The sequence below is a fragment of the Panicum hallii genome, chromosome 3 (genome assembly GCF_002211085.1).
Source record: "Panicum hallii strain FIL2 chromosome 3, PHallii_v3.1, whole genome shotgun sequence".
NCBI classification, from domain to species: Eukaryota; Viridiplantae; Streptophyta; class Magnoliopsida; order Poales; family Poaceae; genus Panicum; species Panicum hallii.
The window spans coordinates 10490523-10514663 of NC_038044.1; the positions used below are offsets into that span (position 1 = coordinate 10490523).

General features: G+C 46.5%; 1 protein-coding gene across 5 annotated transcripts; it reads right to left on the minus strand.

Annotated features, from left to right (window-relative positions):
* Positions 1 to 6612: 6612 nt before the first annotated feature.
* On the minus strand, positions 6613 to 15556 carry LOC112885732. Of its 5 annotated transcripts, none has more exons than XM_025951362.1 (7): positions 15499 to 15543; positions 14855 to 14896; positions 12859 to 12916; positions 10425 to 10625; positions 9620 to 9768; positions 8465 to 8917; positions 6613 to 7952 (listed from the first exon to the last, which is right to left on the minus strand). In XM_025951362.1, exons 5-7 carry the CDS (start codon positions 9739 to 9741, stop codon positions 6956 to 6958), a joined length of 1572 nt encoding a protein of 523 aa, XP_025807147.1. In that variant the 5' UTR covers positions 9742 to 9768; positions 10425 to 10625; positions 12859 to 12916; positions 14855 to 14896; positions 15499 to 15543; the 3' UTR covers positions 6613 to 6955. The 5 variants fall into 5 exon arrangements, with proteins under 5 accessions (XP_025807147.1, XP_025807149.1, XP_025807146.1 ...); XM_025951364.1 differs by lacking the exon at positions 15499 to 15543 and adding an exon at positions 13279 to 13339; XM_025951361.1 differs by lacking the exon at positions 10425 to 10625 and having other exon boundaries at positions 15499 to 15554.
* Between the last annotated feature and the right edge of the window lie 8585 nt (positions 15557 to 24141).

Consider the following 24141-nt stretch of genomic DNA (forward strand, 5'->3'; position numbering starts at 1 on the left):
AGTTATGAGAGTTATTAGCATAAGATGCTTCTTCTTGTGGCAATACAAGCACATAACAAAATAGTCCATGTACTATGTGTGTTTATCATCAGTTGAAAGAATTCATTCCATTAGTCCTAAATCCAGTTCTGATATTTTTTTTTTATTGTTAGAGAAGCATGGAGGATTTGTCAAACAATTTCCTTTGCCTAGCATTCTGTTCGTGCAAGAATTTGCCCGAACGTAGATAGATATTTTCCTCAACAAAACGACAAAGAAATCTTGTTGAACGCACAAGTACGGAAGCTTTTCTCGACAAAACTTCAAAGATGAATAAACTAGATTGAAACGAAAGAAACGAGAAACAAACTGATATGCGTATGTGTTCTGGAGCTTCTACCTACGACGCCTAAACCTATATATCTCCGGCTAATGATCCTAACAAATCTCAACAGCACTAAATCTTGATCCTAACTAACTAAGCACAGCACGTTGCTTTTTATTTCTTCATTGCTTATCTCTTGAAACAGACCCGGACGCGTTTTTTCTACGTATCAAAGTCAGCCATCGTTGCATACGTGACTCGGCCGGACTTCTCTCGTAACAGACTCGGCCATCCACACATATGTATTTTCGGCCGAACCTGGCTTCTTCGCCCCGACATGCCTCCAAGTGTCAGACACGGTTTGATGTTCGTTAGTGCTCGGTCTTTGATCAGCTTGGAGTCGCATCCCTCCATTTTGCATGGCCGTCGACACGTGCGCGTTCCCGATTTGTTGTACCGTTCTTTGGCCATGCAACACGTCCATTGCTTCCGATCCTTCTCCCACACCTGCGAACACATGTTTGCGACGCCTCTTCCTTTATTTCTCGCACCTATCACGCCACGCACCTGCCGAACATCGCACGTACCTAATCCTGTTCCTGATTCGGCTTTTCACCTGCTCGTTAATCATTTTGCATCGTAGCCGAATCATCTGTCGTCTCTTCCCCGAGTGCCGTTCCTGTATCTGCGCCACTTGCAGACGCTTCTCAACGCAATGGGGTTTCACATGGAACCGGCCACGTGCCTTACATGAACTGGCCGATCCCTATATGCTCATGCATCACGTCCACCCGCCATGCAATCTTCACGCGCCAAACACGACGCTTTCACTTCAGCTTTTCGCCAACCGCAACCAATGTACCAGGCCGCGACTTGGATACGGCTGTACCTCGGAACCGCGTTAGCCGAATCCTGGACTCCATGCTCATCTTTCCACCTGTTAGACCTGCATACAACAATACGTATAGCACTTTTATACGTTTAACCAAATTTGAGCTACAACACAGGCCCCCCATGTTTTTCGAGTTAACTAGTTAGCTCGGAAAACATATTTCAGCAGCGATCTCCCCACAAATCGGCTATAATCCATTCGTCTTGCGCATGTCGATCGGCAACAAACCGATGAATCAACTTTATGCCGATCAACTCTTCCCTTGCAAGCAACGATTGCTTTCAATCGGCTCTCCATCACTTTCCTAATTCGCTATCTTCGTGATCTATTGTCAAAAATCGTTCTTTCCACCAAACCTTGCATTTGAACGATTTTTCTCTCCTTTTCCATCCAATGCTTTCAATCGGCCTTCATGTGCTTCATCAATTTTGTTCATCATTAACACCTTGGCCGACAACCCGTTCTGATAGGCAACCCTGCAAGCTTGTAAATTTATTTCCACCAGTGTGTCTACCGATGTAAAGCCCTGTCCTAGCTTGTCGAGATTGTCGAAGTCCTCCCATCGTTTTCCCTATGCTATCCCAGTAAGGCCGACGCCCGCCTGCCTGGCCGTCCGGCCACTCCATCTTGCTGTGCTACACCATCGTGTCGTGTAGCCGAGCTATGTCAGCCGGCTTTTCCTTCATACCATCACTGCTGACTTCGCTGCTGCTGCCCTCGGAATCGGTACAATCCTCCCTGGCTAGTCTCTTTTCTCTCCACGTCCTTTTGGGAGGCTGCATTGGTTTATATGAGTTGAAATGTTCATCTCTCATCGCTTTGGCTCTTGCTGCCTTGGCCTCTTCCGACCTTAGTCGCTGCAACCTCCTCCTCTGCGTGCGGCTTAAACCAGCCGGGCACCACCGCACCGAGTGTCCAGGGTCCGATGTCTCATGGTTGTGCTGTGATGGTGTATGGGGTTCTGACTGCTTGCTTGCTAGTCGCTGCATCAGGCCCCCCGAGTCGGTAATCTGCAGCTTGATACCGGGACCAACCACTCTCTGCCTGCGTATCATCTCCAAACGGTGTGTGCCATCGGTAACGGTTGCATTTGTCTCACTACCTGCCTGTCCCTTGCGTGGTGTAGCAGCTGCATGCTCATTCTCCTCTGGCGGTGTCTTTCCTTTGTGCTGTGCACGTGCTGCTTCATCATCTATCTTGCATGGTATTGTGCCGATCATGACAACTTGCCCGGCCTCATCCGCATGCTTGCTGGCTGCTGCTCCCGCTATATTCACCATGAGGTGTCCTGCACCATCCGTTGCCACCGGCTGCCATATTCTTCGATCGCGCCGCAGTGCTTCCGGCTCATGCAATACTATAGCATCACTGGCTTTTGACTGCCTGCCGCACTGGCCTCTTTGCGGCCAATACTCCCGTGCCATGAGACCGTTCCTTGGCTGCTTCTGCACCTCTTGTACATCCCAACCAGATGGTCGATCGGCGACGTCTTGTTTGCGCGCTTGAGCCACCTGATGCGTTTTGATAGCCCTGGTTGGGGCGATCGTCCTGTACGTCCTAGCCAGAAAGCCGTCGGCCGCTTGGCTGCACGTCCCAAACTAGATTGAAACGAAAGAAACGAGAAACAAACTGATATGCGTATGTGTTCTGGAGCTTCTACCTACGATGCCTAAACCTATATATCTCCGGCTAATGATCCTAACAAATCTCAACAGCACTAAATCTTGATCCTAACTAACTAAACACAGCACGTTGCTTTTTATTTCTTCATTGCTTATCTCTTGAAACAGACCCGGACGCGTTTCTTCTACGTATCAAAGTCAGCCATCGTTGCATACGTGACTCGGCCGGACTTCTCTCGTAACAGACTCGGCCATCCACACATATGTATTTTCGGCCGAACCTGGCTTCTTCGCCCCGACATGCCTCCAAGTGTCAGACACGGTTTGATGTTCGTTAGTGCTCGGTCTTTGATCAGCTTGGAGTCGCATCCCTCCATTTTGCATGGCCGTCGACACGTGCGCGTTCCCGATTTGTTGTACCGTTCTTTGGCCATGCAACACGTCCATTGCTTCCGATCCTTCTCCCACACCTGCGAACACATGTTTGCGATGCCTCTTCCTTTATTTCTCGCACCTATCACGCCACGCACCTGCCTAACATCGCACGTACCTAATCTTGTTCCTGATTCGGCTTTTCACCTGCTCGTTAATCATTTTGCATCGTAGCCGAATCATCTGTCGTCTCTTCCCCGAGTGCCGTTCCTGTATCTGCGCCACTTGCAGACGCTTCTCAATGCCCTGCGGCTTCACATGGAACCGGCCACGTGCCTTACATGAACTGGCCGATCCCTATATGCTCATGCATCACGTCCACCCGCCATGCAATCTTCACGTGCCAAACATGACGCCTTCACTTCAGCTTTTCGCCAACCGCAACCAATGTACCAGGACGCGACTTGGATACAGCTGTACCTCAGAACCTCGTTAGCCGAATCCTGGACTCCATGCTCATCTTTCCACCTGTTAGACCTGCATACAACAATACGTATAGCACTTTTATACGTTTAACCAAATTTGAGCTACAACACATTCGCAGGATGCTGGAACTTCCCGTCCATCTTACACTTAGCAAAACATTAGATCAATAGGTTAGCGTCGCTTGGGTAGGAAAACATACACTTCAAATGAGTATTCACCTTGTTGGCGGTCATTAAACGCCAACTTTATACGCCAACATGTCGAGTATTTGCAAGAATTTACCATGCACTACCCTATCTACTAACCGAGTTCCACGAGTTTTGTTGAGTATTCGATGCAGGGACTCAGGATAAGGAGACACTCAATTTACGTCGAAAACCCGGGATAACTCGGGATAATGCAAGCTTGAATCGGGAAGTCGACAAGTCGAGGCAAGGGGAGGCCGAACCCTAGCCCGGCCGGCCAAGCCTGGCCCGGCCAGGCAGGGTTGAGACCGGCCGGCAAGGGTAGCTGAACCCTGGCCCGACCGAGCCTGGTCAGAGCCCGGCCGGCCTATGGGCAGCCCGGACGGCCTGGGCATCGGCCACTCGAGGAACCCTTGCCATCCTACATCGTGCACGGACCGTGGAGTCCAGGCCCAGAGGGGTTTTGGTAACCCTAGCTAAGGGGGGCCAGCCGGCCTCACCTAGGCCCGGCCGGCCTGCCATCCCGTCCGCACTAGGATCCCTCGCTCCAGAGTGTCATCCACGTCGACTCCAAGTCATCTACGGAGGTCCACTCGTCAGTCCCTCTGGCTAGGGGTTCGGGCGGGCTCGTGCCACCCCGGCCGGCCTGGGAATCGACTCTAGAAGGACTTCAGAGAAGTTGCACTTCAACCTTATTGTTTATCTACAAATTTTGGTTGATGTGTGGTTCGCATTGTGATTATTTTGTTTTCGTGTACCTCTCGCAAGCTTCGGGCTCACATCGCGATGATATTGCGCCGGTAGATGTTGATGGGTTTCTCAACACAAGCGGTGGAGCCTTGAACAACAACCCCCACACTCACGCGGAATGACGACAGAGGAGATTGCTTGCTCTCTATTTGCTAATACCTCCTTTTTCAAAAGTTTGACGTTGGGAGAACTAAATTTAGTTCTCCCAACGTCAAATTTTTGGAGAAAGAGGCAGTATATGTGTAAACTTTTATGTGATTTGTGAATGGATGAACTCTTTGTTATTTGTGATATGTATGTGTGCTATGTGTTATCTGTGATATGTCATACGTATGTCGATGACTTTGTGATGTTTCATGCTGTGCTGGATGCTCCCCGCATGGGGAGGCAGCCGGAACAGAAAGTTTTTTAAAAAAACAAAAAACAGTTAAGTTCGAGGGTTAACCGTCGAATTTAAACCACATGGCACTTAAGAACGACGGTTAACCACCAAATATAAGTCCACGTCATCGCCACATGTCAATTAACAAAAAAGGGGAAAATCACTTATGTTCGAGGGTTAACCGTCGAACAAAAAATCACTTAGGTTTCCAGATGTGTCTTGTATACCTGTAAACTCTTTTGTAATCTGGATGGGCTATTCAAGGCCACATCCATTTCATTTGAATGGAATTCAGGTAGGAACTCTCTCCGTCCCGTGAACCTTAAAAAAAAATTCCATCCCCTCAAGCACATGTGCTCATGGACCATCATATTGGTCTAATCTCAATGTGGCGGGATGTTACAAAAGGACCTGACCTTGTCGGACCGGACACAACAAACCACGCATTGGCAAATGACCAGGAAGGTTCCCCTCTTGGCACATGTTCGTGTCCAGTCCCGGCTCATATGCCATACTATGGCTCCGCAGAGCATACACGCATCATGCGCCATATGTCCGTGCGACCTTGCCGCCACGCACCCAAGTCTGCGGGTGTTGGCTCTGATATCATTTTGTAACATTCATGTACCCACTCATATACTGTGTGGATTTCACTCGCCTAGGTTTATATGTTTGTCTTCCTCCCACTATAGACTCGCAAGGTGGGACTAAATTCCCACCCCTTCATGTAAGTTCTCATAGACCACTGTGTGTCTAATCTCAATGGGCCGGAATGTTACAATAAAAGCAGGACATCCAAAGATCCCACCCTGCATCCTAGGAAAAAAATTTCGGGAAAGAAAAAATTTTGGAGGTTGCTGATAAATATGAAATTTCAGAAATATCAAAAATTTCGGAACCAAATTCAAATAAATTTGAACAAAATTTGTTCAAATTTGATAATTTTGGCGAAAAAAATTCTTTCGGACCCCACCGATAAACACGAAATTTCGGAAATTTCACAGAAATTTATTTCCTGGGCTGCATCATGTGTGAGGTACTTATGAATGCTGACTGCCATGGTGTGATGTTGTTCATAAGAGATTACTACTCCATGGAAGAGCGCTCCATTTATCATCCTGCCTCCATCTGGTCCACTCCTCTCTGAAAGCTAACAATAAAATTTGTCAGCCGATACCAAACCCACCCCTTTGTTGAGACGTCAAAAGAAACGATCGGGTCGATATAGACAAGCAGGAAATGGAATTGTTTTGATTTTTTTGTTTAACTATACCTTTGAGGATAGATGATTACTACCTCCGTTTTAAAATATTTGTCTCTCGTTAGTTCAAAAATGATCTAATCACGGAAAAATATGTAAGAACGAAGGTAGTACCTTCCTTCTGAGTTGCAGAAGTGTTAAAATGCTAGTGCATAGAGTTTTGTGGCATATAGAGCATTGTAACTGCAAATGGGGTTCAATGAGAATTATAACTAGTGTGTACCACGGTAATATGAGCATTATAACCAGTCTGGCAGTCAGTATCATGGTAATATTATCTGACTTTATCAGAACATCTGTAATTTCGACACTACTGACGAGTGACATTTTCTTTTTTTTTTTTGCGATAAGGGTGAAATATATTAAAAGTGGAACAGAACACTCATTTTACATATAGAACCCTTGGAAAGATCTAAATTACAAAACAAGTCCGTAGACCGACTGACGAGTGATATTTACACACATGCACTCCCCCTTTATTTCACTAGCTCAGTAATTAAACATGCACACAGAAATGCAGACTCAAACCCAGACGAAGCTTTCAAAAACATAAGTGATTTTGCAGCTTCTGACAAGTGACACATTCACACAGGCACTCTCCCATTATTTTACTTGCTCATTATCATTACACATTCATGCACTAATGCAGACTCAAACCCAGATATTGGCTTGCCCGACATGCATGAATGTTTTGAAGTATTTTATAACTCATCATGGTCGCGGTGCTGCTTTTCAGGTTGAGGAAACTCATAGAAAATATCAAGCCCTATGTTTTTCTGAGGCAGGATTCCGTTCAACGAGGGCCAATTTGCAGGAACAATCTCTTTGGGTCCACTTATAATATAGTCCTTCGTTTCCCCGGGCGTAAAGTGTAGGAGCACATAGCTGTTACCTTTAAACAGATAAGCCTCGTTATCTACATGCGAGGCAAAGGCGGCTCCAATTTCTCTTTCAAATATGGTGTTGCGTAAGCACTGAAACCCCTCAGTTATGGGACGCATAGCGATGAGGCTTGGCTTAGAGTAGTCAATGAGAGCATACTCTGAACCTTTAAATAGGTAAGCTTCTCCTGTCACAGTGGATTCAAATGCAGCATCTATTCCTCCCTCAAAATGGGTCCCCTTGAAGAAGGGAAATTTCTGTCTAATGGTTTTAGGGCCTTCAATTATCCAATCATCAGTTGTCCCTGGTGCATAGTTTATCCTAGCAGAAAGATTCCCAGAAAAGATCATTGCTTCGTTATCATCACGATCATGGCACCCAAAAGCAGCATCTATTCCATATTCTGCAAAAACAGTACCCACAAGAGAGTGGAAGCTACTCCCTATGAAATGTGGGCCGTTTACGACCCTGTCACCTGTTGTTCCAGGAGCATAATTGATGAGAACATACTGCCCTTTGATGAAGATATAAGCTTCATTTCTCCGCGTAGAGCGGAATGCTGAATCGATGTAGTAGTCAACATCCGTCACTTCCTCTGTGTAATAGTCAACTAACTCATCGTCATTTGTGTCCATCGAACGCTTCTGCAGTCGCTGCTCTGGCACCATTTGAATTTCTAGTTTTCTAGTCTCTCCATTTTCATTGTAACGAGATACCGGGTACTGGATTTTGAGTTCCCTTGGTGGATGTGACTGAGGATTGAAGTGCGAGTTTATGTATAGAACATTATTCACTCGGGTACGTCTTGTATACCTCCTGCAATTTGAGATGCATGCATGTTTTAATCTTGCCCATTAGACATAAATACGGAACTACTGCAGAATGAAATGGAGGAATCAACATCAAAAGAATGACTTTTTTCGCTGGAATCTTGACAAATACTACTCGGCTACTACAACAATAATAATATTTCAGTTGTCCCAAGCAAGACAGGTGAACTAGACAAGTAAAATGAAAGTGACAGAAGAACATTCCCATTTGTTCAAAAATTTAATTCCATTTAGCGAAATATTGCATTAGGTTTTTTCCCCACAAAAAGGTCATTAATTTTTAGTAGGACTCACCAAGCAAAATTGACCATTGCCATTTGATTTCTTGAGTGCGTATGTCCTCAATATACTCCAACTAACTAGTTTTATGCCATTTCAAATGAAAAGTTTTTAGAATTAAAAACAACATTTTTTTCAGATTTAACATTTCAAATGAAAAGTTTGATGAAAAATGACAGATATTGCAATATCATAAAATAAGAGCTTCATAGGTAGAACCTGTCATTCGCGAGCTCAAAGAGTTGTGCAGATCGAATATATTGAGGAGCAATGCCGGCAGGGAAAGCAACCTCGTCTTGAGCAGGGTAGCGATAAAGGTCACCTAATGTTTCAGAGACCAAGATTCCTCCAGGAGCATATATCTCATAACGATATACACGGTCTACAGTGCCACTATTCACAGGAGGAAACCAGGAACTGCTTATGGTTGTGCTAACAAAGCCATGAGTTGTGTCCCTCCGAATGTCAAGAGGCCTCCCACCCGAATTCACATATCGCTCCAGATTGTAAAACACGCTATCTGGAGTGTTTTCTTGACGCCTGGCTTCAAATCCATGTTGAAAGACAAAGTCATATGGGGCTCTATCCCATCTAAATACGTGGCGCAAGATATCTATTTCTCCATCACTACTTCTGTACTCAATGTCAGGCAAAGGTGTTCCAACTGGGCACCTGAAATGGACAAGGGGAATTAATGTCATACTGAGTTGTTGGAGTAAATTCAAGGAAAAAATAAAAAGATATTTAAAATGAAAAAGTTAAATAAATAGATAAGGAATGTTAAGCTGAGATACAAAGATTTATGTGGGAATGTGCACATAGGGAGGGCGAGTAAACAGCGCTCTCATCCCACCCTCCAGCACTCCTTGAGCCGTTTCCTTGTGGCTGCATTCAAGGGCAGCAACATCCCCCGCACGGGTGCCCAAGCAGCGAGCTTGCAAATGTACGTGTAATGCACAAAGCCACAAACATCACATGGACTCATGTCATCGATACCTTTCCCAATCCGTTTTCACTCTATAATCTGACAGCTTCCCCCTCCTTTGTCAACAAGCACCCTAAACCTTCTTTTCTTATTTTTATTGGGGTTGAAACTTTCTTACTTCTTCAGCTGAATTGGAAACAGAAACATCTGACTTGCATTGGGGATTGTGAGGAAGTAAAATAGACCTTTTGTTATTCGTTTCAACTTAAGCAGTTGTCATGAGCGAAGGGGAGACCCTTTTTTTTTTTTGATTAAACGAAGGGGAGACCTTGTGAGGGAGCGAGCAACACAAAAGGCAAGCAGTTTTCGTCGTAAAAAAAAAAGGCAAGCAACTTAATGTATGATCATAAAATGGACAAAAAGGCAGCAAGTTAACCACGGGCGCACACCTGACATTGAAATAGTAAATTGTTTCCACCACGCACTCAGCTGCTCTTTCATCGTCTTCGGTCACGGGTTGCGATAAGAATGCAGCACCACCTCGCCATGGTGATCCCGGTGATATCGACATTACTTAGTTTAAGCTTGGATAAATCACCTGCAATGGCATGTTCAAATTGTACTTGGTATACGAAACATTTGTTTTTCATTGGATATCTCCTAAATCTTTTGTCAATTTACTTCCATTCTACAAAAAACTACGAAAGAAACACTTAAGCCATAAGTCATGTCCATCTATCGTTGCCTTCCATCGAACACTTCAATCCTTCAAATGAATATTGCATCTATCATCACAAATCATGTCCATCTATCTTTGCAACAACCAAAAAGGTTCAATTTAAGACAAAGGGAAACAAAAGAGAAGAGAATGAAAATTCCCTATGCGATTAAATTGGGTACATTTTAGTAGTTCCCCAAATAAATGGTTTGCACTCCTCGCAAACAAAAAAAAAAGCTTATGCGGTTACGTGGTTAAAAGATGTCGAGAGAGTAGTAAGATTTACTTTCCTACAGGATGAGCTTGTCTAGTCAAGATTTACCAACTCAAGATACCAAAAGTAAAAATAGATGATGAATTAAGCAAATATTGATTGAATTTTTCTTTTTTCTCAAATGTACTCTTCCTAGAATATTCTCTCTCGGAAAGTTCTATCAGGTGACTTCAAGCATTATTATTCTTCAGAGAAGGCCAACAAAAATAGACAAGTTAATTTATTTAAAAATCTTCAAATTAAACAGAAAAAAACGGTGTACCAAGAGCACCGGCCACCGGAGGGTCATCTCAATGAACCAGTCGTGCGTCGGGCGAAGCTGCAGGGTGGCGCTCTTGCTAGGCGTACAAGGCTGGTGCGACCGGCCGCCGGAGGAAGGGGCAAGCTGTCACATCCGGCCCAATCATCTGGTCTGCTCCGGCCCAATCATCGGGTCAGCCTATGGCCCATTGGTAGTGACCAGCTGTACAAGAGGAAGGAAGCATCGGGAACACAGGCATCGAAGAAAATAGAAACCAGTTTGGGTTTCCCGTTCGAGTCGACGACCTCATCGGAGGAGCGGCAAGGCGAGTTTCGTCGGAGTTCTCACGCCCTGCTCCTCGTCGGCAGCGGCCAAGGGATACGACGCTTGTCGGGTCGTGACACAAGCGACGCCGACGAGGTGGACGCGCAGTGGAGGCGAAGCTACCGGACTTGTGGGATGGGTGCGGGCCGGAGCTGCCGTACAGAGGCGCGAACGAGGCGGCTGGTGAAGAAGCGTTTGGGATCGATTTTACGAGACCTTGCTGGAAGACTCAGCTTTTACAGGGTGCCTAGTTGATGGGGCCCATGCGGCCATGCTCGGGGACGCCTGATTTGCGCATCCGCGCCCTTCCACTGCTGGAGATAGTCTTTGGAGGCAAACGCCCTGAACCTAAAGCTACAACTTTGATCCGTATGCTAGATGGATCAAGTCCAGAATCAACACGTGAAACAACGAAAATGAACTGCTCAGTCCACCGTAGCTACCATAGATCGAACAAACTACGGGACCTTTAATATGTTAATAAAATGGTAAACGATGACTGAACGTTGAAAGTAGTGAGATCTACAACAAACATTTTACCTGCGACTTTCCCGTTGCTGGGGGGAGGAGGAAGGGAAAGGCAAGGGTTTGTGGGGATAACGCATAGATGAGACGGCTGGTGCCCGGTGGCGCAACGGCCCGGGACATAAATAGATGTTTTCTTAGAACGTGTTAGGTTGTCTAACATTAACGTGGCTGGTTGTTAGAGGCAAAGAGAGGATGAGGTGTCTGATTGAAAGATATTTTTGTAAGATACTCTTGACTTAAATGGCTTGTGGTGAGACACAGATAGGAGGTGTCTGATTAAATTTTTAGTCTCGCTTTTGGTGGTTTCATTCAACGAGGCTCATTATTGAGGTGTCTGACTAATGAAAGATACACTCAATAACGTGGCTCATGGTGAGACGCGGACAGAAGGCATTTGATTATCGGATAGGGGAGAAAGGAATGAGGGCCGGTGGGGATAAGGCATAGAGGAGCCTGCTGGTGCCCAGTGGCGTAAGGACTTGTGATCAAGGGGCCCGCCACTTCCATGCGCTCTCAGCAAACAGCTAGCCCTGGCTCTCTCCTTTGTCTCTGCTGTAAATTAATACGATAGCCCACAAATCGTGTGGGAAGGGGGCGGCTCAAGCTCGGCTGATCGCCGGTCGTCTGCAGGAGCGACGGTCGATTACCTTTGCCACCTCATTTTACTTGCTGGGCTGTTGGTCGAATCGACCGCTATTGGGCTTACTCTTAGGGCGTACAGTATTTGGTTGTATAACTTTACGTGCAACAAGCTGAGCGGTGCTGATGCCGACAGGTCTACGTATGTTGTTAACTTATGTGAAGGATTTTCAGCTGGAGAGAGATGCCTTGGGTGATGTTGCTGTTAATCGTGGTGGGAATAGTGTAGCTCATGGTTTAGCTCAATTTGCCATTGCGTCTGGTCGCTGCCAAGTGTCCTTTTCCTGGGTTCCAGAGTGTGTGTGAGAGAGTTCCAGAGTTGCGTGTTTGCTTTCTTGACTACAACGTCCCACCCCGCCACACTTTTCACGCCGCAGGCGCGGCAGCCAAAACGAGCGCCGCAAGTGCGGCGGCTCGTGGCGCCTACGGCGCGCAAGCAAACAGGTTGACATGGAAGGAGAGATCTATTTGCTCTTCTGTTCAAAACTCTGGACCTGGTTAAGTAATGAAGGCTGTTTTTTTCTCGCAAAAAAAAAGGTGATAAGAGGCACAAAGCAGACGAGGTCTCTGATTGAAAGATATTTTCGAAAGATGCAGAGTAAGACTCAACATGGCCCGTGATGAGACATACACAAGATGCGTCTGATTAAATTTTAAGGCACGTTTGGTGGTTTGGCTCAACGTGGCTCGTGGTGCCAAGTATGACCAGTGGCGGAGGACGCCGAAAATTTTAGGTGTGGCGGACGGGGCTGCGGGCGGCGGCGCGCGGGGCCTGCGGCGGCGGGGCGGCGGGCGCGGGAGCCTGCGGCTGCGGGGCGGCGGGCGCGGGGCCTGCGGGCGGGAGCCTGCGGCTGCGGACTGGCGGTGGATTACTAGATTATGTTCAAATATTATACGGAAATAAAGGTTCATAATAAAAATATGGTTCACAAAGATGAAAAAACATAGTTACGCATATACTTACCGGCTACCGCACGTAAAGCCTTTGCCCTTATTACAGGAGAATTTTCTCTCAATCTAGCCTGAAAAAACACTGGGTATTAACTCTAGAACATCTAGACTAAAATGATATGTCAGGAATCAAGCACGTACCAAAAGAAGGGCAAGAATTTGGCATTGATACAATTTAGCAATATAGAAATTAGCTACCAGCAATTGATACAAACACTATAATGGCAACACATGATCACCTAAGGTCCACAATTCATAATGATCAGATTGTATAATTATAGACCAGACAAATTCCACCCAAAATCATTATCCTGTCTGCAATCAATAATAAAAGAACAGAGCCACAACCTAGGATAGATTTTATGTGCCAAGTAGTAACTCATACATCTTATAAAAAAGAAATTGTTGTAGAGAGACAGAGAGAGTGACATACATATAGAGAGGGATGCAAACGACTAATCACGAACAAGGAGATGGCAACGATCCGGAAATCTCTGCCCAAACCAAACAATCCGTGAAAAAACAAACACGGGGAAGGAAGGAACCGAAGAACAAGGAGTAGGAAGAGGCTGATCTGAACCGGGGCGGGGGGCACGCACGCGGGCGGCGGCCGGCCGGTGGCGCGCGGGGGCGGGGCTGCGGGCGGCGGGCGGGCGGCCGGCGGCGCGCGGGGGCGGGGTCCTGCGGCCGGCGGGCGGGCGGGGGGCACGCACGCGGGCGGCGGGCGGCGGGCGGCCGGTGGCGCGCGGGGGCGGGGCTGCGGGCGGCGGGGGCGGGCGCGGGGGCGCGGGGCCGCGGGCGGCGGGCGGGCGGCCGGCGGCGCGCGGGGGCACGCACGCGGGCGGCGGGCGGCGGCCGGCCGGTGGCGCGCGGGGGCGGGGCTGCGGGCGGCGGGGGCGGGGGCGCGGGGCCGCGGGCGGCGGCCGGCGGCTGGCGGCGCGCGGGGCGGGGCTGCGGGCGGCGGGGGCGGGGTCCTGCGGCCGGCGGGCGGGCGGGGGCACGCACGCGGGCTGCGGGCGGCGGCCGGCCGGTGGCGCGCGGGGGCGGGGCTGCGGGCGGCGGGGGCGGGGGCGCGGGGCCGCGGGCGGCGGCCGGCGGCCGGCGGGGGCGGGGTCCTGCGGCCGGCGGGCGGGCGGGGGCGGGGGTGCGGGACAGCGGGAGGGCACTGCAGGCGGCGGGCGGGTGGGGAATGGATAGGGTAAAATTTTTCTGTTGGGCTGGGCCGGGCCGAGGTATGGCGAACGCCATACCTCGCTACACTGGGCCCTCCGCCCCTGAGTATGACTAAAAGATACTACACAACTCTATTTCAAAATACTTGTCTATTTTGACTGTTACTATTCATGTTTTGACTGGCAATATTTGCTTTAGTTAAGCATGCATTGCGATAAAACTAGCAACATATATATTATCAATGCACTTTATACGTGTCATAAGTATTTGGATTTTACACAAATATTTATAGAAAATCGTTTTGTTGTTGTCGTTAATTGCAACAGTTCGTAACTATAACCCACATCCTTTTCACACGTAACGGTGGTGACGTATTACCATACAGAATCGACTGCTTTGTGTTTTGTAATTAAAAAAAGAGCTTTGCCATTTTTTTTTTTTGAAATCGGAAACAACTTTCCATTAACCAGTAACCAGCAAAAGATCGCTGGCAACCAAACCAGAGAAATTAGGTCCGTATCTTATTAAGTCTAAGCATATTGACACAAGTTACATCATTCTTCCATATCTTATTATTCAGATACTCAATTCTCATTCTATCCCTCTCCTCAATTGGAGCATAGGTAATTGGTTCTACAGGTTCACGGCGTTTTCTTTTTCTAGATTGAATAATCATGGCCATCATCGAAATTAACGTATACGCAGCAGCTGTGTAAATGAAAAGTTGCTGCTTCTTATCCATCTAAATTATACAGAAACAAGATAAAATCAATAAATTTTTAAAGCATAACAAGTAATCACACAAAGCATATATTCAGTAAGACATAATATGATACCTTCCGAGGCGTGCACACTGCCTTCCAAATTTCTCCTGCGAGCTGCCAAAATCAGAGACAAAGATCAAGACTGTGCACGCATAATGCAAGATTTGAATCAGAATCAAATACAGCGAGCTATCAGCAGGACAGGGCGCTGGGGGGGGGGGGCGCTGCAGGGGCTCCAGCGCCGGGGGGGGGGGGGGGGGGGCTGCAGGGGCTCCAGCGCGGGGGGGGGGGTGCTGCAGGGGCTCCAGCGCCCGGGGGCTCCAGCGGCGGCGCGGCGCGTGGGGGGGGGGGGGGGGGCTCCAGCGGGGCGGGGGGATTCCGGCGCGGCGCGCGGGGGGCTCCAGCCCGGGCGCGCGGGGGGGGGGGGGGGTGGGGCGGGCGGCGCGCGGGGGGGGGGGTCTCCAGGCAGGCCGGCAGCAGATCCACCAGGCAGGCCGGCAGCAGATCCACCAGCGGCGGCGCGCGGGGGCTCCAGGGGCGCGGCAGATCCGCCCGGGCGTGCGACGGGGGGGGGGGGTGCTCCAGTGGCGGCGCGCGGGGCCTCCAGGGCGCGCGCGGGTTGGGGGGGGAGGGGGGCCTCCAGCGGCGGCGGCGCCGCCCGGGGGCTGGGGCGGGGGGGGGGGGCGGGGGGGGGGGGGCTCAGGGGCGGCGCTCACCTGCGTGGGAGACGAGCGTGCGGTGACGGGCAGCGGGCGTGGGAGGCGAGCGCTCGCGTCCGCTCGTTTTCACGGAGCCAGTTCGTTCCGCATCTTGAGCGAATATTCCCGCGTGGGAGCGCTTCCGCTCCGCTCCGCTCCGCTCCACCGTCCGCCAACCAAACAGGTTCAAAAATAGAACCGCTCCGCTCCGCTCCCCCTCGTTTCCTCAACCAAACATACGGTAAAAGGCACACGGTTTTGCTATCTCCTCCGTTGTTCGGGTCACCTGTCGCCGATCCGCAACCCGCTAATCGCCCGTTTGCAAACCGCCACCCGCTATACCACGTCGCTCCTGGTCCTGGGAGCTCGTCTGGTTTGACGCGTGTTGTACTTCAGCCCACATCATACGAGTGTTTTTTTATTCACCGTGTGAGAAAAGGACGGCATGGTCCGTCTCGCCCATACCTCTCCTCCAATTCTAGAGGCTTTCATGCTCTCCTCCGTCCCTTCCATCTAGATCGGTCCCCGGTGACACCCCATGCTTTTTCATCAATCTCACCTGTCCCCATTGACCCTATCGATCGCCACTCGCAGCTTTTCCCCTCTGGTTCTCGCCATTTAGGTGGCAACGCGCTACCAGATCTGGCACCCGAGCCTTCGGCCTCCTCACCTTCTACAGGTTCGTCACCACCACCTATGTAGGTTGGATGTGCATCCACATCACCTAATCGCGTCACCTTGGATCCATCCGCCGCTCCCACTGGTTTGCCCTATCCGGTGACCTTACAGGCAGAGCACTGCCCAACATCCCAATGCAGTCCTCAATCTTTGTGAAGGCAGCAGGTCAGTAGGATTTCTTACCTTGTGAGCTTGTTACCTGGCTGTGCACACAGGCTGCTCCAAGTGGTAGTGCTGCGCCACGCCGCCTGCTCTTTTTCAAAGGTGCACACAGTAAGTTCTAAAATTTTAACCTTCAATATTTGGAGATTTGGTGCTAATGTGACTAATTTGCTTGGCAGCAATGTGTGTTTGATCTTAACCGAGGCAAAGAATTCCATGGAAACCGTCTTGTGAGGTGGCATGGTAAGTCTATGTTTTAATAGAGCCAATCTCCGATATCATACCAAACGTGCCCAAATACATTATTAGCTAATCATTTACTTTTTTTTATAAAGAGCAAATCATTTACTTTCTTTGTTTTCCTATTGCTCGACTTAGTACAACAATATTAGCAAAAGTGTAAATTGATGCCTTGCCAGATTGATGAGAAGAGTATGCATGGCGCTGGTGTTTAACCTAAGGAATACATGGCGCTTAATCAACAAAGGTATATTTCCTGTCAGTACACATAAATATTTTTATTGTTCAACCCAAGGAACTGAACCTTCATGAGCTGTAGCTACATAGCCTTTATTTCTGAAAAGCTCCCGTTTTTAAATTTATTTGTTTGTGTCGTTGTAGTAGATTTGTGGATATCTCTAACCGGTTCAATACAAAAGGGGTGTTGAAGAAGGATTCTGATATGTATTCCCTTTGCAAAAGCCAGTTTGTTTCAGAATAAATAAAATTGAAAAAAAAAATACTCCTTTACCGTACTTCTTACCCTTTACAGATCCTCGACTCCCATGCTTCATTATAAGGCCACATGAGATTAAGATTATTAAAAAAACTCAGTTTAGTATGTGTACAAACCATTAACCTGAAACACTTTAAAAGCAAAACTAAAACAAATAGACAAATATGTCAGTATGTGTACATGTGCTTTATCTAATATATTAATTAACTATTTACCTTAAAGTTGTTATTCTTCTTTTGCTTTGTCACAAACTACGCCAGATGTGATTACGCCTTGTATAGCGTTGGTGTTATTTTCACAAAGGTGCTCCATTAAGACAAGCCCAACGAGGTATTTTCCAGTACAAGCTTAGCAAGTGTCTGTTGCAAATTATCCTTTAATTGTTATAAGTCTGGATGACAATTTGATGAATTAGAAAAATACTAGAATCTCATCTTTTCCCTCATATTTAACCTAATATACATGCAAGACAACTCATCTAAATGTCTTCTTCTTTTTTAGGGCCTATATTATATATTGTGTTCATTACTTTTTCACATACAAATTAGAAGAAATGTTCAAAGAATCTTATCTTTCGTTCTTCAACAAAATGTTATCTTTCTTCTACAAATGGTGAGAAATATGTGTGAATATCTTCAAATATTTGCATCCAATACTTCTTTTCAGTAATTCTGAGATATGGAAGTCGATTAGCATAATATAATATATGCCAATATTATATAACTATAATGACCATTGTAACTGTAATTAATTTATGAAAGATCTGTGCCCTGATTTTTTTTGTGGTGCATGTAGGAAGTTCATATCACAATCTTCCCTCACAGCTGTTACGCCTAACAAAGCATTAAGGTAAAATGATTTTTCTGTCATTTATAGTTCTTTTATACTGTTTGTAAAAGCATGTCTTCAGGAGGTCTTGAGATTGAAATTTTCTTTCAAGCTGTGATATTTTACTTAGGTTTAGTTTCGTACATTCAATTGGTTGAGGTGCATTTACTGGGATTGCCAAACTGATTCTACCCACTTCCGAACAGCAATGATCCAAAAAGATCGAAATTAGGTGCTCCAAAAGTAAAAATGAGTATCGTTTACTTACAGCAAGAATTGTGGTTGAATTTGCTATTTATTTTTCTTTGTTTCTTTGGGACCTGGAGAATTGGACTGGCCAATAGCAAATCATCCATCGTCTCCTGACTCTCCTGTTAAGTCTCACAGTTTTGAAGAACATCCGCAAGAACTCGACTTTTAGTATCTGACTCAAGAGGAGGACAACCTTACCACAAGGACAACGAAGTTAGGTTGTTGGACAAATTAAGAAAATTGAGTCTCAGCAATCTGTACTTGCAATACCATCATTATACCAATTATTCCCATAAATGTTCTTCTCCTTTGAAGTCATTTTTCCTCAGGCTTGCATGCAGTGAATTCATAGAATATCTGGCATCAAGAGTAGGAAAAATGTAGCAAGTGTTAAGGCCCATAATGGCCCATATCATCATCTATATAATAGCCCTATGGCTAATGACGTGATCATCTCTCCCTAATCCCGAGGTTAGTAACATGGTATCGAGCATGGTTAAGATTAGGGTTTAGGTTAATCATCCTTCCGCCGCCGCCGCTGTCTGGGCGCCGTCAGCTGCCGTCCGGGTCGCCGTCGCGTCCCCTTTTTTTCGGCCGCCGTCGCGGCCAGCGAGCCGCCATCGCGGGTCGTGGATCCAGCCGCCGTCGCGGGTCATGGATCTTGCCGCCATCGCGGCCCCTTCTTCACAGCCGCCGTCGCGGGTCTTCTCGCTGTCGCGGCCTCGCGGCTCTTCCCGCTGTCGCGGCCACGTCCAAGACTTCAAGCGTCGTCGTCCTCGTCAAGGCACAGTCCGCGTGTGCACTGCTGCGCGCCCTCCTCGTCCAGGCGCGGCTACTGCTCACGTGTGCTGCTCTGTCCCAGATCTACGTTGGTGTGGTTTCACAGGTCACTGGTGCTGCAATCTGTTCTAGGCAGTTGTTCTTCTGCTGACTGGTTCTGCATCTCTATTTGTTACTTGTTCATTGCTGCTGGTGTCGGACTATTCACTGGTGCATCATGTCTGCCACTGCTATTGCTGTTAATATTATTCTTGATGGCCAAAATTATCCAGAATGGGCTTTTTGTGTTCAGACAGCATTAAGGGGTCATGGACTTCTTTTTCATTTGACAGAAGATCCTCCTACCTTGAAAGCTGATAATAGTAATTCTGGTGAGATTAAAACTTGGCAAATCAATGATGGCAAGGTGATGGCTGCCATGGTCAATAGTACTAAGCAGTCCATGATTATGAGCTTATCTAAATTCCAGACTGCCAAGGCTATTTGGGAGCATCTGAAACAACGGTATGTGCAGGATAGTGGAGCTCTTCTTCACACACTTATGCAGCAAATTCATGTTCTAGAGCAGAATGATATGTCTATTGATGAGTATTACTCTGCATTTGATCGTTTGATGAGCTCCTTGACTTCTATGGTCCCTGATTGCACAGCCACTTCCTGTTCAGCTCATAAATTCATTGAGAAGTTCTTCACATATAAATTTGTCATGGGAGTTCGAGCTGAATATGATGCTCTTCGTGCACGATTGCTTCACAATTCTGATAATCTCACCATGGCTAATGCACTGTCTGATTTACTTGCTGAAGAAACGCGCCTCAAGTCGATGTCTGCACCTTCTGATTTGAGCTCTCATAGTGTCTTAGCTGCTGTTCAGAAGTCGTATGCAGCAAAGAACACTTCCTCTTTAGTGCCTTGTGAGCATTGCAAGAAGCTTGGTCATCGGTCAGAGAATTGCTTTGTCAAATTTCCAGAGAAGTTGGCTGATTATCAGGCTCGTCGTAGTGCTCGTGGTAGAGGCACTGGTCCTGTCCCTCGTGGTCCAGTTGGTGATACCTCTGCATCTGCACCTCGAGGATCGCTCGCCATTGCTGCTTCATCACCTGCTGTTGCCTCGTCATCATCTTGGGTGCTTGATTCTGGAGCATCCTTTCATGTGACATCTGATCAGTCACAGTTAGCTTCTTCGGAGCCGGTCACTAATGGTGCTTCTATTCAGACTGCTGATGGTACCTTATGCCACATCACCCATCAGGGTTCTCTTGTTAATTCTAATTTTGATGTTCCTAAAATTTTCTTTGTACCTCAGTTGTCCATGGATCTTCTATCAGTTGGACAAATTACAGATCATAATTGTTTTGTTGGATTTGATGACTCATCTTGTTTTGTACAGGACCGTCGCACAGGGGAAGTGATTGGGATTGGCCGTCGCCGTAAACATGCTCCTCGCCTTTACATCTTGGACAACCTGCATCTTCCTTCATCCACTGCATCCTCAGCCCATGTACTTTCTGCTGCATCATCTTCTGTGACGTCGTTTGCTCAGTGGCACCATCGTCTTGGTCATTTGTGTGGGTCTCGTCTGTCCACTTTAATAAAGTCAGGGTGTCTAGGTCGTACGAAAAATGAGTCTAATTTTCATTGTAAGGGTTGTCATCTTGGAAAACAAATACAGTTACCATATTTTTCTAGTGATTCACATTCTACTTGTTCTTTTGATCTTGTGCACTCTGATGTTTGGGGTCCCGCCCCCTTTGTTTCAAAAGGTGGTCATAAATATTATGTTATTTTTGTTGATGATCACTCTCGTTATACCTGGATTTACTTCATGAAACGTCGATCTGAGCTGATTTCGATTTACAAATCTTTTGTTCGCATGGTCCATACACAATTTTCATCTTCTATCAAAATTTTCCGTTCTGACTCAGGTGGAGAGTATTTGTCTGATGCTTTTCGCCAATTTTTGACCACTGAGGGTACTCTTGCTCAATTGTCTTGTCCTGGTGCTCATGCACAGAACGGTGTTGCTGAACGTAAACATCGTCACATTATAGAGACAGCACGCACTCTTTTGATTGCCTCTTTTGTCCCCTCTCATTTTCGGAGTGAGGCTGTCTCCACTGCAGTATATCTTATAAATAGACAACCTTCATCCAAGCTTTCTGGCAAAAGTCCTGGAGAAGTACTCTTTGATACTCCTCCACGGTATGATCATCTTAGAGTGTTTGGGTGCACATGCTATGTTTTATTGGCACCCCGTGAGAGGACTAAATTGACTGCTCAATCTGTAGAATGTGTTTTTCTTGGATATAGTCCTGAACATAAGGGCTACAGATGTTATGATCCTTCCTCTCGTCGCATTCGTATTTCACGTGATGTTCGTTTTGATGAAAATCGCCCTTACTTTTATAACTCTGTTACACAATCTTCGTCTTCTCCTGCTGACTCTACCTCCTTTATGAGTCTTCCACCTATTGGGTCATCTGTACCGACATCATCACATGCACCAGCTCCTACTATTCCTATTTCACCACCATTAGTCACAACACCACCTCCACCTCCACCACCTTCAAAATATTCCTTCAAACCACCTGTCACACAAACCTTTGTTCGTTGTCCTCGCACCAATCCCACAGCCAGTCCTGATGCACCTGTTGCTGATGATTGTACTAACATTGATGAGTCTCATGTTGTTTCTGCTGAGGTACAGGTTTCTGATGAGGTTCAGGCTTCAGATGAGGTACCAGCTCCTGATGAGGTACAGGTTCCTCAAGGTCCTACACTCCGTAATCGTGCTACCTTGCGACTTGTAGACCGTTATGGTTTTCCACGTGTTGCAGCGGTAATTGAGGAACCATCTACCTATCAAGAAGCATCACTTATGTCTGAATGGAAACATGCTATGAGTGAAGAACTAGCTGCTCTTGATCGCACTGGAACTTGGGAAATTGTTCCTTTACCCTCTCATGCAGTACCTATTACATGCAAATGGGTGTACAAGATTAAGACCAAGTCTGATGGTTCTATTGAAAGATGCAAAGCTCGTCTTGTGGCTCGAGGCTTTCAGCAGACCCAAGGAGAAGATTATGATGAAACATTTGCACCAGTTGCACATATGACTACAGTTCGCACTTTTCTTGCTGTAGCAGCAGCTTCTTCTTGGACTGTCTCTCAGATGGATGTCAAAAACGCTTTTCTTCATGGTGATCTAAATGAAGAAGTTTATATGCATCCCCCTCCTGGTGTTGACACTCCATCAGGACATGTTTGTCGCCTTCGTAAAGCTTTATATGGATTGAAACAAGCTCCTCGTGCTTGGTTTGAGAGATTTGCTAATGTAATACAGGCTGCTGGTTTCTCTCCTAGTGACCATGACCCTACTTTGTTTGTTCACCTCTCTCCCCAGGGAAGAACTTTACTTTTGTTATATGTTGATGACATGCTTATTACCGGTGATAATCCAGATCATATCTCCCAGGTGAAGAAATATCTTTCTGAGGAATTTCAGATGTCTGATTTGGGTCCTCTTAGTTACTTCTTGGGTATTGAGGTTTTGCAAACTGGCAAGGGCTATTATCTATGTCAGCACAAGTACATACAAGATCTTCTTGCACGGTCTGGTCTCAGTGATAACCGCACTGCTGCGACACCTATGGATCTTCATTTACAGCTTCGTCCCAATGATGGGTCCCCACTTCAGGATCCTTCTCGATATCGACATATTGTGGGCAGTCTAGTTTACCTCACTAATACCAGACCTGATATAGCTCATGCTGTTCATATATTGAGTCCGTTTGTGGCTGCACCCACTTCAGTTCATTATGGGCATTTGCTTCGTGTGCTAAGATACTTACGAGGAACTGCAACTCTATGTTTATTCTATGATCATAACAGTCCTCTTCAGCTTCATGCGTACTCTGATGCCACTTGGGCAAGTGAACCCACTGAACGACGCTCAGTCACAGGCTATTGTGTTCTTCTTGGTTCTTCTCCTATTGCATGGAAATCCACAAAGCAGAAAGCTATATCTCGTTCCAGTACAGAAGCAGAATTGCGAGCTCTTGCTACTACTACTGCAGAAATTATATGGTTGCGCTGGCTGTTAGCTGATCTTGGTGTCTCTTGTAAAGATCCTACACCTCTTCTTTGTGACAATACTGGTGCCATACAAATTGCCAACAATCCTGTGAAGCATAAACTTACAAAGCATGTGGGAGTTGATGCCTCATTTACTCGGTTTCATTGTCATCACCATACAATTGATCTTCAATATGTGCCATCTGAACTGCAAGTAGCAGATTTCTTCACAAAAGCACAAACTCGAGAACAACATCGGCTTCACTTGATCAAACTCAATGCTTCAGATCCTCCTCTTCCACCTTGAGTTTGAAGGGGGGTGTTAAGGCCCATAATGGCCCATATCATCATCTATATAATAGCCCTATGGCTAATGACGTGATCATCTCTCCCTAATCCCGAGGTTAGTAACAGCAAGTTCTAGCTACTTTTGCCTAATCAGATGGAAATAGAGTAGATATTATGAGTTATCTATTGGAAGAAGGGAATTTATTCATAGCTACGTTTTCTAACTGTTATCTGATTTCATACAAGTAAAAGGAAAAAACATCAACAGTTAAGACCTGAAATCTGGATGGTCAAAACCAAACACATTACAATATCCAAACATAGAGATATGCGACTACAACTGGTAACTCAGTGAGAGCGATAAAAAGAACATTTCTAACCTTTTAACTTAGTTTCTTATTTCATTTTGTATCATTGTTTTTTTTTCCAATTTTTTGTTGATTATTCGATTTTGCACAAAGCCAATACGCTAGGGGCTAGCCAATGATAGCTTATGGTCTGCTTTGTGTGTGTTGTCAGTGTATGGTACTTCTTTGGTTCTCTTTTTTTTTTCTCTAATAGTTTGACAATAGATTATTGTTTACAATATTGTGCAGTTCAGTTATAAAAAAAATATTGTGTATTTTATGTTTATTTAACTATATAATTTTCTTTCTATGAAAGCAGAACCAAGGTGGTGGGACCAATTGTGAAATTGCCGCAATTCTTATTGCTATAATTGTGCCTTTTGTTCTATGGCCAATACTTGGCGTTGTTGGAACCATCCTTGCTCTGTTTCCTCTGTCAAATTGTTCTTAACCCATCTGCAGTGGTTGATGTGGTGCTGCATTGGGGAAAACCGAATTATCCCTGTTGAGGACTCC

Bases quoted from the DNA above. Each gene is read 5' to 3' on its own strand.
- LOC112885732 (XM_025951365.1), bottom strand. From the start codon at position 9,741: ATGTCGATATCACCGGGATCACCATGGCGAGGTGGTGCTGCATTCTTA. The intron at 8,918-9,619 runs GTGTGCGCCCGT...TGTCCATTTCAG, and splicing joins ATTTACTATTTCAATGTCAG to GTGCCCAGTTGGAACACCTT. The intron at 7,953-8,464 runs GTTCTACCTATG...CTCAAATTGCAG, and splicing joins TTTGAGCTCGCGAATGACAG to GAGGTATACAAGACGTACCC.